The 13,716-nt window shown below is 64.5% G+C and overlaps 1 protein-coding gene across 5 annotated transcripts in view; it reads right to left on the minus strand.

The window, feature by feature from the left end:
* PRRT4 (proline rich transmembrane protein 4) overlaps nucleotides 1–10,713 on the minus strand; it is a 28,003-nt gene extending 17,290 nt beyond the window's left edge. For 2 of the 5 annotated variants that reach the window (XM_053258067.1, XM_053258070.1), the window contains exons 1-2: nucleotides 10,226–10,510; nucleotides 418–1,181 (exon numbers count right to left, since the gene is read on the minus strand). In XM_053258067.1, the coding sequence (XP_053114042.1) occupies nucleotides 418–1,138 (721 nt within the window). In that variant the 5' untranslated portion in view covers nucleotides 1,139–1,181; nucleotides 10,226–10,510. The other 3 variants (XM_053258068.1, XM_053258069.1, XM_053258071.1) reach the window with 3 other exon arrangements.
* Nucleotides 10,714–13,716: the final 3,003 nt, after the last annotated feature.

Genomic DNA, 13,716 nt, shown 5'->3' on the forward strand with positions numbered 1-13,716 from the left:
TGGCTTGAGGCTGAAGATGCCCCCTTCCAAATGCTCCTCTTCTTCCCTGGGATCTGTCTCCTCCCCCTGCCCCACACTTGCAGACCTCCCCTGTGGTGAAAGGACAGCACTGCTGCTGCTTCTGTCTGGATCACAGCCAGGGTGGTCCAAGGGCAGCCATTGGCCTCCTTCAGTGGCCGGCCGGCCGGAGGAGGCCTCTGAGAAGCCACCCGCAGGGCCCGACAGAGAGAGCCCTCGGCATCTCTTAGCGAGCCGGGGGGGGACCCCCAGAAACGAGCCCCGGAGGAGACACCAGTGCCACGTAGCCCCTCCCCGCCTGGTCAGCGGGAGAGTGCCCTTGCCGCCGGCCTCCTCCATGGCCTGGACCCCCGCTTGGGAGCTCAGCCAAGGCCCTCGGCTCCTGCAGCAGACACTCACCGGGGGCGCCCAGCCTGCTGGCGATCTCCGAAATCCCCAGCCGGAGGCCAGGCAGCAGCTGGTACTGCCTGCCGTTGGTGCCGCCGCCGCCGCCGCTGCTGTTGGCTGCCAGGCGGCCCTCCTTGCCCAGCCCGGCCATCAGGTCAATGTCAATCTTGAACTCCAGCTCCTTGCTCTCCTCCCCAGGGGGCCCGGCCAGGCCCTTCTCGGCGAGCCTCGGCCAGAGGGTGAGGGGCTGCTGGGGGGTGGGGGCGGGGGCCTGGAGGTCGGGGTCCGCCTGTCCCGGAGAGGCATCCCAGGCCCACCCGCCAGGGCCGGGGGGGAGCTCGTCAGCAGGGCCGCCCCCCAGCCAACCGGAGCCCCCCGGGGCCTCGGCCCAGAAGCGACCGACTGGTGCCTGGGAGTGGGTGGGGGCAGCTGGCTGGGTGGGGGGCAGCCCGGGCTTGGCACTGGCCCCCCCTGGCCCCTCCCCCGGCCAGCCCTTGCCCTGACTCCGCACTTTGATCTTGAAGTTGAGCCCCAGGTTCAGGGACAAGGCGGGGGGGTCGGGGGGGTCGGGCAGCCCAGTGGGAGTCCCCAGAGGGGCCCGGGACGAGCCCGGGGTCTGGAGCCAGCGCTGGGAGTCGTCCTGCTCCTCGGTGAGGGCCCCAGGCTGGAGCGTGTTGGGGGCTGTCCCAGAGCCCAGGGGGGGCAGGCACAGCAGGGCCAGGAGCCTCCACATGGGGTCCCGTCTGCAGGCTCAGCAGCTGGCGGGAAGGAAACACCTGCGGAGAGAAGAGGAGGAGGGGTCAGAGCGGGGGCGGGGGGCGGCTGGCAGCTGGGAAGGCCGCTTTGCCTGGCGGCCTGGGCCGAGCCCAGGGGCCACAGCGGACCCCAATAGCCCAGGCTAGGGCAGTGGCAGTGACGCCCAATGGCAGAGCAAGCCTTCCCACAGAGCGGGGGGGGGGCACCAAAGGGGGCAGATGGGATTGCTCCTCTCCTCTCTCCTCCATGCTGCCTGCAGGCTGGCGTTTGTCAGGTAGAGCTGTGTGGTTAACTGTGCAGCTCCGCCTGAAGAATGGCCAGCCTGCAGGCAGCATGGCTGCTGGGTGGGGCGGGGGAGGCAGGAGCCACCCAAGTTGCAGCTGGACCTCCTTTGCCCCCCCCCCACTGGCTAGGACCAGCTGCCGCTCCAGCTAGGGATTCCTGGGCCGCAGTCCCCTTCAGGCTGCTTTGCTGAACCAGCCCTGGGAGCGGAGCCTGGGAACCGAAGCTGCATTCTGCACCAGCGGAGGCTTCTGCCGGACCTCCAGAGGCAGCTCTGCCTGACACAAGGCAGGATCCCGGCCTGGAAGTGGCTAGGAGCCAAGGGACGCCTGGCGGAGCAGCCTTGCCATGGATCTGGGCTTCCTCCAGCACAGGCACACAGGGAGAGCCCACCTCTGCCTCCGTCCCAGGCAGCTCCCTAGACGGAAATGTCATCCAGGGCAACAGCCCTGGAAATCCATTCCCAGCACAGACGGTAGCTTCGCTTAGCACACCCCGAGAAGGCACCCCAAGACGTGGGATGCAAAACTGGGGTGACGTCTCGGAGAAACCAAACGTTAGCGATTGGGGTGCCAGGAGGATTCTCTCTCCCTCCTCCCTTTTTAAAGCTATTTAAAACAGATTCACGACGAAGGAGGAGAGTTGCTGGATCAGACGGGGGGGGGGCTTCAGGTCCAGCCTCCTGTTTCCCACCTGCAGCCAGGCAGCCTGCAAGCAGCACCCGGAGGGGAAAGCCCTCTCCCGCTGTTTGGGCCCACCAGCTGGTCCTGAGAGGTAGACTGCTCCTGACCAGGGAGGGCTCTATGCAAGCCTCCTGGCTGTTGAAAGACTTTGCTCCCCAGCAGGGAGGCGCCAAAGGGGGTACAGCTCAGCTGCCTCTCCTGCCCATGCTGCCTGGAAGCTGTCTGGTAAACCATGCAGCTCTACCTGAGGAATGGCCTGCCTGCAGGCAGCACAGTTCTCACTCATGCTGGGGCAGGAGGGGAGAGGAGCGAATGGAGTTCCCAGAAGGAGAGGCAGCTAGCTGGTGGACCTGCTTGTGCCCCCCCCCTCTAATGAGCCATTCCTGCCCCCCCCTCCATGCAGCTGCGTCCTTCCCTTTTACAGCCATCTCAGCCAGTGGCCACAGGCTCATTCGTTCCTCCGCCCGAAGCTGGGGGGTGAGTCCGTCACCAGCAGCAGTGGCCGGTTCTGTGCGCGGCTGGCCGGCGAGGCCGTCTTTCTGCTTCGGACTTGAGAACCAACCGGGAGCAGCCAGCGCACCTCCCACGGGCTGGGCTCTGCCGGCCCCCACGGCAAGGACCGGGCCGGCCCCCCCTCCCTCTCCCCCCGCCCCGCCCCGGAAGGCGCCTCCTGCCAGGCTCCGCGCTCACTCCGAGCTCCATCGGCAGGAGGACGCGGCGCAATCGATGTGACAAGGCGAGCGAGAGAGAGACGCGCGAGGCGACAAGCGGGGCTCGCGGTCCCCGGGGAAGCCAGGCGGGACAAGCCGGCCCTCCGGCGATCCTGCGCGCCAAGGAGAAAGACACTCTCTCCGCTGCCCGCCGGCCCGGCTCAGGTCGCCTCGGAGCAAGGAGAGGCCTCTGCTGCCCCATCTCCTGGGGGGAGCCCTGACGGGCCAGCCGCTGCTGTTCCACAGGTGGACTCGCAACGCTCCTTCCACGTAGCAGCCGATACCGCCTCTTTGGGGCAGTAGCGGCTGGTCCCAAAGAGCTGGGGGGCGCCAAAGGAGGCAGCTCAGGTGACCCCCCCCGCCCGAGAGCCATGTTACCTGCAGGCTGGCCATTCGTCAGGTAGAGCTGCGCAGTTCCGCGTGCAGTTCGACTTGATGCACAGGCAGCCTGCAGGCCGCCTGACCTTTGGGCAGGGTGGGGTGGGAGAGCTGCCTGGGGGGTGCCCCTCCCCCGCCAATCATTAGGACCAGCTGCTACTGCTGTGTTGACCCTTCTCCTTCTCCTCTGGCCCTTTCGGCTTGGGACAGTCCGGAGAGGGGGGTGGCACCTTCAGAAGCCACTGGTCAGCCACCAAAGACCCCTGGCCACTCCCCACTGCTGGGAGGGCAGACAATGCCAGAGAGACACGTCCGGGGGGGGGGGGGGGCGCTTCCCTGCAAAGGAGGCTCCATGTAACCGGCCACAGTGGGCTAGCCGGCTCTTTGTCAGGGAGATGCCTGGAAATGGTCCTAGATGCGCGCCCCCCACCGAGAGATCGCCCCCTCTGACTAAGGTGGGGGAGGGGGGAGAGGTGAAGCCCCTGGAGGTGCAGGCAGGGGGCTGCTCCTCTCTGGCCCCCAGCAGGCCAATCCCTGGCTGCCTGCCTCTCCTGGTGCCTGGCCACCAGTTGGCTCCCTCTCCTCCAAGCCCCGGGGAGTGGGCAGCAGGGCTCCTGGAACTTCTCACCACTGGGGAGAAGGTGGGGTGGGGCGCACATCCCAAGGCTGCCGCTGCCAGCGTGCCCGTGACCTCCTCTCCAGCTCTGGCCTCACCCTTTCCTAGCTCAAAGTGCTCCCTTCTTTGCCCTCGACAGACAACCGGGGCTACCAGCTAATGAATACCCACCCCCCACCCCGTGCGCCTGACTGGGGGCTGAAGGGAGCAGGCAAGACTCAGGCTGCAGGAGGAGGCACCTTCTTCAGCAGGGAGGCAGGCACTGGGCTGGGTGTTGCGGGCAGGGCCAAGACCTCCCCGCTGGGCCCCAGCAAGAGCAAGCCCTCCTCCACTGGCTCCTCACCCTGGGTCCATAGAGTGGCCAGTGGAACTAGCGGAACCCAGGCCCAGCAAGTCCGCCATGGAGGAGAGGCGCGGACCTTCACCCGCCTCGTCTCCAGGGGAAATGCCTTCCCCATGTGGGCAGAAAACAGGCCAGCATCCCCCCCCAACACACACACACACACACACCCCAACTGTGCCCCAGGAGGCAATCTCTCTCCCTGCAAGAGAGCAGGCCTACACAATGACCAGCATAAGCTGGTGGTTAGAGGCTTGGTCTGGGACTGGGGAGACCCGAGTTCAAAACTCCATCCAGCTATGCAACTCGCTGGGGGACCCTGGGCCAGTCACTCTTCTCTCAGCCTCACCAAGGTTGTGGGAGGACAAATATAGCCCTGTGCAGTACGGCTCTGGGCTCCTTGGAGGAAGCGCAGGACATCCATGTAAAAAGAAAACCACATTCAGCGGCCGAAACGCAGGCTCAGAAACGCACACAGTGCAGGCAGCGTCTTGGCCCTGGAAGCAGAGGGTCCTGGGTGCCCCTCCCCACATCTGCTTTGGTGCCATGGCTCAGCCCTGGACCACATCAAGCAATGTGGAGACAGGGCCTCTGAGCACGTGCAAAGGCCATTTCTGCCAGCACAGAGTCCTCCCCGGCAGGCAGGCCCGTCTCACACATCTGGGAGCAGAAGGCAGCAGGAGGGTTTGCAAGCTGGCACACACCCAGGCAAGCCTTTCCAGAAGTGGAGCCCTGCAGCAGCCAGAAAGAGCCGTGCTGGCAGAGAGAGAGAGGCGCAGAAGGGCCCACATCCGGGGAAAGCCCTGCCCCGCTTCTCTCCCCCAGGAGAGGCAAATTCTGGCTCCTGGCTGGCAGGAGTGTGGGGCACTCCTGGTGCTCCCAGCCCCTCTGAGAGGCCTCTGATGGGCGGGCTGCCTCCCCCTCCCCAATGCCCCCTCTCTTGCGAAGGGGCTGACCCCCTAATTTGTGGGCAAATGGGGTGGGCTGGCAAACTCCCCTTGTGGCCTCCAGCCATGCCCAGCCAGGAATCCTGCAAGTCGGCAGACTCAAGGGAGCCCTTTTCAGGCCACATCATCCACGCCTGGGGGACAGCAGCTCTGCCCCCACGTGGATCCCCCCCACGGAAGCCCCCTCCCGTGTGATGGGGGCGCAGTCAGGGGAGCGCCCCCATGCTGCCCCAGCAAGGCGGAGGTGACAGTGCCCCCCAGGGTGGCTTCCCCGGCCAGCGCAGCAGCAACCCCCCCCCGAAATGCACTCCGCGGTCTTTGCTGGGGCCGGGTGAGGAGGGGGCTCCAGCAGAACCTCCTGGGATGCCTCGGGAAGAGAGGCCGAGCCTTGCCCCGGTCAGCTCAGCCCCCCCATGCCTGACCTTGGAGGGCTTCAGCCCCTCCCTCTGGCTGTGGGAACCTGCCCCAGGAAAGGGCCCGGCGGCCTCACTGCCAACTGGGAGGGGGCGCCCCACTTTTCGGTCCACATCTGGGGTGTGTGGGGTGCGTGTGTGGAAGCAGCATCGCAAGAGGGGGGAGCCGGACCCCAGCAGCAGCTCCTGGCCCACCCGCCTGCCAGCTCCTTCGGAGAAGCGGGTCACCGCTCTGCCCGCCCCCCCCCCGCCCCGGGCACTCCTGTCCTGCCCGGCTGGCTCCCCGGAGTGTCACATCAGTGCAGATGGGCTGCCCGTCCTGGGCCCAGGCAGGCAGGGATGTGAAGCGACAGGTCCCAATGCAGCCTGGCACCTCCCCGCGGGCGGCTGCTGGGCTGACAGGTGTGGAGACGGGAGGCCAATCGGACTGACAGCCCCGTGCCCAGCGCATCGGAGCCTGCTGAGGACGGAGCTCTCACACGAGGGAGGGGCCGGGGGGGCGCCTGGCTGCTCCTGCAGCACGTGGCCCTTCCCACGGAGAGCGCCATTGTGCCGTGGCACCCAGACAGGGCAGTGGTGGGCACCAGTCTGCAAGCCTGCCTTATCCCCTTGGCGAAGCAGGTCTGCCCTGGTTTGCCTTGGAATGGGTGAGCACTGGAAGAGAGAGGGCTACTCTGGGAAGAGCCCCTGCCTGCCTGCCTGCCTGCCTGCCTGCCTGCAGGCAGGAGGTTCCCAGTTCCCTCCCTAGCAGCAGCATCTCCAAGGCAGGGCTGAGAGAGACCTTGGAGAAGCTGCTGCCAGCTCTGGCCTTCCCTGACCCGCCACACGCACACATGTCCTTCACTCTAGGTGACATTTGGCCAGACTGAGAGGGGTCGGGGCCCAAACCAGGAAAGACCCCCTCCCCACTGCTGGGGTGGGAAAGACAGTCCAGTCCGCTCACTTTTGGAAATGAGGCTCCCCAGCCAAGCCCTTGACCTTCTGCTGCAATCCGTGGAAGGTCCCCGGTTCAAGCCCCAGTTAAAGAGGACCTCAGGCGACAGGCTGGGGAAGAGTCTTCCTCTGGCCAAGGCCTCGGAGAGGGAAAGGAGGCAGTCCTGGGCTGGACAGACCGGTGGTGCTGGTCCGACTCAGTAGAAGGCTGCTGCGTCTGCCCTTGGAATGCCCCCGCCCCCCATGAGGCAAAAGTCCCCTGCCGAGCTCCAATCTCTCCACAGGGACTCTGGTAACACACGATTCTCTTTACACTGGCTCAGCACCAGTTAAGAGGCTAGTCCTCATCCTCCTTGCTGGCCCATTCCAGCTTTCGACAGAAGCGCACCTCTCTCTGGGACAGCATCTCTTGCTGCTGCGGCACCATCAGCACGCCTGGCATGTGACAGAGTTTCATAAGCAAAAACAGTCAGGTCTCTGCCTCCCAGCAGCTTACAGTCTAAAGCAGGCAATGGAGCAGGTGGCAGCCAGTGGGGAGGAAAAGGCGAGGAGAGGAAGGACCGAAGGTGAGCAGCGGCCAGTGGAGTAACAGCTGGGAGGGGGGGAGAAGGAGAAGAAGGGGTTGAGCCCAAGGCCTTGTGGGAAAGAAGGGGGGCCTGCTGGAGCAGGAGGGGGAGCAGCAGCAGCAGCAGCAGCAGCAGCAGCAGCAGCGAGGCAGAGCCTGGGCTTGCCCGGACCCCGGGTTCCCTTCCCCGGCATGCCTGCCTGCCTCTTCCCCCAGGCAAGCCTTTGCTCTTCTGCCCCCGCTGCCCCCCCCGCCTTCCCTGCTTCTCCACTGGGCCCCAGTTCAGCAGTCCTCTCAAGCCGCCCCCCCCCGCCTCTGCCAACTGGAGTGAGAAGAGAAGCCTGCCCCCCCCCCCGCCGCCGCCCGCCCGCTGCCCGCCTCAGAGCCAGGGGCGGCCATTCTCGGTTTCAAAGACATCCAGCCCACCGGCCGGATCCAGCCCAGGCAGCTGGCATGCTCAGAAGACAAGGCCAGGCAAAACAGGCGGGAGGGAGGCAAAGCCACCACAAGAGGCCCAGCCAGCCGGAGGGGGAGAAGAGGACAGGCCAGTCGCCCTGGCAGGGAGTTCCACAGGCTGTTGGCCCACCCCTGAGGCGGCCCTCATGCTCTTGAGGCCAATTCCCTGTAGCACAAAAGCCCCTCCCCCAGTGACCTCCTGGCCAGAGGAGATGCTCCTCTGGGCCACCCTGGTCCCAAGCTATCTGGGGCGCAAAGACTATAACCAGCACTTAGGAACTGAAAAGCCTTCTGTGCACGACAACCCTCGCCCCCTCCCCCAGGGAAGGCAGCGTGGTGTAGTGGGCAGACTAGGGCCAGGGAGACGGGGGTTCAAATCCTCCTGCAGCAGCCAGGAAGCTCAGCAGCGGACCCTGAGCCAGTCACTCTCCCTCAGCCAACCCACCTTGCTGAGCTGCTGTGAGAGAAGGAAGAGGCGCAGAGGAGGCCCACCAGGTCCCCAGGAAAGGATGGGGGGGTGGAGGGAAGGACAGGCAGGCAGCCATGTCCCGAGGAGAGCCCAGGAGGGCGCTGCTGGGCTGCTCACCCGCCCTGTGGCTGCAGAGAAGCTTGGCCCGGAACAAGGGCCCCGCCTGCAGAGACTTCTGGCTCTGGGAGCAGGCCCCCACCACTCTGCCCCCTGGCGGGGGGGCGGGCTGTGCTGAAAGCTCACAGCTCTGCCCCCCTCCGGCCCAGCCCTGCTCACTCGCTTTCCAGACTGAGCGACAACCAGAAGACGGGCAAAGTGGGCGCTGGCTCTCACCAGAGAAAGCACCCGTCTGCGAGGCAGGCAGAGGGGCTTCCTCCTGCCCCTGCGTCCCAGACAGGAGAAGATCACCAGCCTCTCAGGTGTGGCCTCAGCCAAAGAAGACACTGAGCCAGCACTGGGCTAGCCCAGAGGCAAGGATGGCTCAGTGACTGGGACCTTTGTGCCTGCCATTTGAATTCCGATTGACAGACAGAGAGATAGTGAAGCGTGTGTCAACTCCTTGGGATCACCACTGCCATCTCCCGCGCAGTATGAGGTGGGGCCTTCCAGCACCTTCCTAGATCGCTGCTGCCCGACAGAGGTGCTTCCCCTAGTCTGGGAAACAGACCAGCAGGCATTCGAACCGGCAACCTCCTGCTACGCCATGAGGTGGCTTGTGTGTGTAAACCACTTTGGGAGCTTTTTTTTTGGAAAGCAGCATATAAATATCCGTGGCATTGTATTGTAGGCGCAGATGGCCTTTCCCTCCTCACAACCAGCCCCCAACCATATGAGATTCTCCTGGCCATGAGATGAGGAGGCATTGCTTGCAGCCCCGTGCCTCCTCTGCTGGTCTTGTGGCAGCAGGCATGAACAGTCCCTTCTGCTCAGCAGGGTCTGCCTTGGTTTGCATTTGGGTGGGTGGCCACGTGTGAGTGCTGTACAATACTCCTCGGAGGGGATGGGGGAGAGCATCTGCTTTGCGTGGAGGAGGCCCCAGGTTCACTGCCCGGCAGCATCTCCGGGTAGGGCTGGGAAAGCCCTGAAACCTTGGAGAGCCTCTGCCAGTCAGTGTAGGCAACACTGAAGCAGATGGACCAATGGCTGGACTCAGAAGGCAGCTTCTTCTGCTCCTCTGCAGCACATGCAGGCCTGGAGGAGGCAGGCACATCCCAGATAGGCAGAGTTTCCCCCCCCCCGGCATTGAAGGCGCTCCCTCTCCCAGTACTATGCCCTGGGGGGTGAAAGTGCACCCCACACAGACCTGGCAGCACCCCAGGGCCTTGGGAGATCTTGGCAGCCTCTGGCCGGACGGCCCTCTGGGAAGCCGGGGCCCCCTACTGTGAGTGATGCCTGGGGCGGGGGGGGGGGGACACAGCCCTGGAGGAAGTCTACTGAGGCCATTTTCTTCCCACGGATGGCATTGGGGGGCTCCTGGGAGAACGGCAGCCTTGTACTCACTCTCCTCATCTGCTTGCCCTACGAAGCATACCATTTTGTGCATGAGTTGTAACACCCACAAGGGAGAGAGAGCTCACCACCATGCGACGCAGGTGTGCTTATGCGCAGCGCAGCCACCATCCTTGCTCTACAGAGACTGCCAGCACTGCACATGCCACGGAAGAGCCAGCTGCCCCCCCCCGCCCGCCCCAGCAAAGCCGAACAGGCGCAAGCAGCGGGCGAGGAGGACTCTCTGTCCAAGCAGGTCAGCCAGCTCTGCTGCTCCTCAGACAGGAGGGAATCCCGGTGCCTTCTCTCCCCCACCGACCTGCCGCAGATCCCAGAGTCAGACGTGCGTGTGGGGCGGCAGAGGAGCGGGGAGAGGTCGGCATCTCCCTACCCGCAGATCTGTTGCTCTCCCAACCCCGATTCCGCCCAGGGGGGCCCTGCCGCCCGGGGTGCCTGTGCCGGCCGACCTGAAGCCCACCACTGCCCTGGCTGTCCCCAGCCTGCTTGGCACTGGGAGGCAGCAGCTCCAGCAGCAGAGGGGCCCGGTGGTGTGTGGAAGGTGCCCCCAGCCCAGCCCCACCCCGCATCTCGCCGAGGAAGCCCCAGAGGGCTGCCAGCGGGCCCCGCAGAAGGCGGCGGCGGCGGCGGCAGACCCCCGTGAGCTCCGGGGGTGGGGGCATCAGGTCTCGGCTGCTCGCCGCTCACACGCGCAAAGCCACCGCTCGGCCGCCGCGCTCCAGACCCCGGGGCCCGCAGCCCAGCGCCGCCGCCCAGAGTCACCCACCTTCACACTGGAAGCTCCCAGCGACGCGCTCCTCCCTCGGCTCCCCGACACGCCGCCACCGCCGCCGCCGCCGCCGCCGCCACACGTGTGGACGCGCCACCAGGCGAGGCGAGGCAAGGCTGGGGCTGGCGGCCGGTGGCGAGCAGGACGCCTGCTCACGTTGCCGCTCGCCCTCCGCCCCGAAGCCACGTCCAGACGTGACGCCCGCCCCCGCGCAGCCTGCACCAAAGTGCCGCCACGCGCGCGAGCCAGCCAGTCCCGCAGCAGCGCCCGTCGGCTGCGGCTGCTCACCTGGCCTCGGAGGCAGGGACTGGGTCCTGCTGCCGCCGCCGCCGCCTCCGCAGCCGGCTGGATTCGGATCGGCAGCGGCTCGAGGGAGGGGAGGGCGGCGGCTCCTCCTCCGCTCGCTAGAGAGACGCGCGGCGGCGACTGAAGGCACCCGCAGGGGCTGCAGGCGGACGGACGCCCCCGCTTGTGTGCAGCAAAGGCAGGCGGCAGGGCTCCGCCCCCCACCCCCGAATTCCCCGCATCCACCCGCTGCTGAGGCGGACGCGCAGACACCTCAACCCGCCGCCGCACCAGATACCCGGAGCGCGGCGCTGCTCCGGGCTGGGAGGTGGCGGCGGGCGGGGGAGAGCAGCAGTGGGGCGGCCGAAGGGTCCGTCCGTGCGCCGAAGCGCAGCGAGCGAGCGCCCGACTGCCCCGCCGCGCAGGGCCCTTCCGAAGGCCAGACCCAGAGCCCTCTGCCCAGGGGGGCCTTCGCCTCCGCCTACCTGGCCGCCAGCCGCCGCTGGGATCAACGAGAGGGAGGGAGGGAGGGAGGGACTCAGGGTGTTTGCGAGCCAGTCTCCCTAGAACCCGGCGCCGGCGGCACGACTGTGCCCGCCGCTGTACAGAAAGGGGGCGGCGGCCCGGACGGCTTGGTGGAGCAGCCGCCTTGGCAAGGATCCGCGCAGCCAGCCGGCGCGAGCTCGTTAGGCCGGGCGTCAGGAACCGGCTGGTGGGCTTCTGGATTTTCCTCCCCCTCTCTCTCAGATCCAGAACTCCGATGGTCGAGAGAAAGATTCAAGGCCGAAAAGAAGCCCTGCTTCATCCATTGTAGAATTAAGTGACGATGGAACTCACTGACACAAGATTCAGCCGCTCCTGCTAACTGGCCAGGGGGGTGCCCAGTGAGGCCGCTCGGATTGCTCCTCTCTCCCCCGCTGGGCCCTGCTGTGGAGTGGGAGAAAGAGAGAGGAGTAACCAGGGCGGCCTCCTTTGGCCCCCCTCTCCTTAGGACAAGCCACGACTGCGATGTGATGACCACTGACTGAGATGACTTTAAAAGGGGATTAGACCAATTCTGTGGCTACTATTCAAGATGGCCATCGAAGAGCCTCCATGTTTAGAGGCAGTACACCTGCAGATACCAGTTGCTGAGGAGAGTGACAGCAGGGGTGTCCTGCTTGTGGGCTTCCCAGAGGCATCTGGTCAGTCAGTGTGAGAGGCAGCGAAGGACTACTAGAGGGACCCCCCTCGCCCAGCCTGATCCTGCCTGCAGGGCCTCACTTGCGTCTGTAGGGTTGCAGTCCAGCTTTCCTCCATCCCTGCTGCACAGGCTGTGTGAGTTCTGATGCAAGGAAAGCCAGTTCTGGGAGGCTGGGCTTGGATGCTGGAGGCCCGGCTTCCAGTCCCTGCCCAGGCCTGACGCTCAGTGCAGGGCGGGGGGGGGGGGGACCTTAGGCAGACTCCCTCTCTGGGCAGAAAGCGACCTCACAGGTAGAGAGGAAGATGGTGCCCTCCCCAGGTGGGCGCTCAGAGCCGAGATCCCAATGGAGGCGGACAGGGCAGCGGACCCAGGTTTAGGGGCACCAGTGAAGCTGCCGCCTGCCACCTGCAAGCCACGCCCCCAGATCCCCTGTTGCAGGATGCTGCAGATGCCGGGGTGCAGCCCTTGGATGACGCAGCAAGAGATCCGAGGGGTCCTCTTGGGTCATGGGGTGCTGCAGGCACTTCCTGGGGCAGCTAAATGTCATGGATCAACCGCATCTGTGGCTTCCACGCCTCGCCCTGCATGTGATTCATGCAAGCAGAATCTCCTGACCTGGGGCTCAAATGGCAGGTCACCAACATGCCCCAAATGGCAAAATGTGGATTGGTGGAAGCTGTGACAACTGGCCGCCGTGAGTGCCAGGTGGCCCAGTCCCCCAGTGTGCCCAGTCCAGGACTGCCTTCTGGAATGGGCCTTCGCCCTGGGAGTTGGCTTTGCCCACACCACAGCTGGCATGCATGCCGCCCACCTGTTGGGGTGGGATGGAGCTGGCCGCTGTCGCCTGTGGATGCCGAAGCATAAACAGGAGCTGCCTGGCCTCTGGAAACTGCCAAGTGGGGCTGAATCTGAGCCGGGGCCCAGCTCTGGAGTCTCCTTTCAAATGCCAGGCCTCGCCCAGCCCCACAGAGGGGAGCAGCCTTCCCTTCCCACTGGCACCTCCGGGCTACGGGAGGACCTGGGGGTCAGGCTGGCTTTTGCTTTGTTGTGTGAGTGATTCAGGGACTTTCTGTTGGGGTCTGTGGTCATTTAGCTAAGCGCCAAGGAAGCTTCCACTCCAGTTCCAGAGTGTGGAGTTTAGTTGTCACAGCTATTTAAAGGACACGCATGGAGATCACTGCAGAGTCTCAACTGAATTGATTTATTGGTGAATTACATTGAGGTAGGAAAGACCTGCCCTATCTATCAGCTGCATAATGAATAGGTAGGGAGAGAGAGGTGTCTCCATCTTCTCCCTCTCCCTTTTTCTCCCTCCCTCGCCACACTAGAACTAGGGGTCACCCCATGAAACTGAAGGTCGGGAAATTTAGGACCAACAAGAGGAAGTACTTTTTATTATTCATTCATTCAATTTCTATACCGCCCTTCCAAAAATAGCTCAGGGCGGTTTACAAAGAGAAATAAAACAAATAAGATGGATTCCTGTCCCCAAAGGGCTCACAGTCTAAAAAGAAACAGAAGATAGACACCAGCAACAGTCACTGGAGGTACTGTGCTGGGGGTGGAGAGGGCCAGTTACTCTCCCCCTGCTAAACAAAGAGAATCGCCACGTTAAAAGGTGCCTCTTTGCCAAGTTAGCAGGGGTTCACTTTTTCACCCAGCGCATAATTAATCTATGGAATTCTTTGCCATGGGATGTAGTGATGGCCACCAGCTTGGACGGCTTGAAAAGGGGCTTAGACAGATTCATGGAGGACAGGTCTATCAATGGCTACTAGTCGGAGGGCTGTGGGCCACCCCCAGCCTCAGAGGCAGGATGCAGGGGAGTTGCAGGGGAGCCACAGCAGGAGAGAGGGCATGCTCCCACCTCTTGCCTGTGTGCTCCCCAGAGGAATCTGGTGGGCCACTGTGTGAAACAGGAGGCTGGACTAGATGGCCTCCTTGGGCCTGATCCAACAGGGCTGCTCTTATGTTCTCTCTAGGAGGAAAGGAAGAGGACTGACTCACTACAGGAAGGACC

This window comes from Hemicordylus capensis, chromosome 5 (assembly GCF_027244095.1).
Source record: "Hemicordylus capensis ecotype Gifberg chromosome 5, rHemCap1.1.pri, whole genome shotgun sequence".
NCBI classification, from domain to species: domain Eukaryota; kingdom Metazoa; phylum Chordata; class Lepidosauria; order Squamata; family Cordylidae; genus Hemicordylus; species Hemicordylus capensis.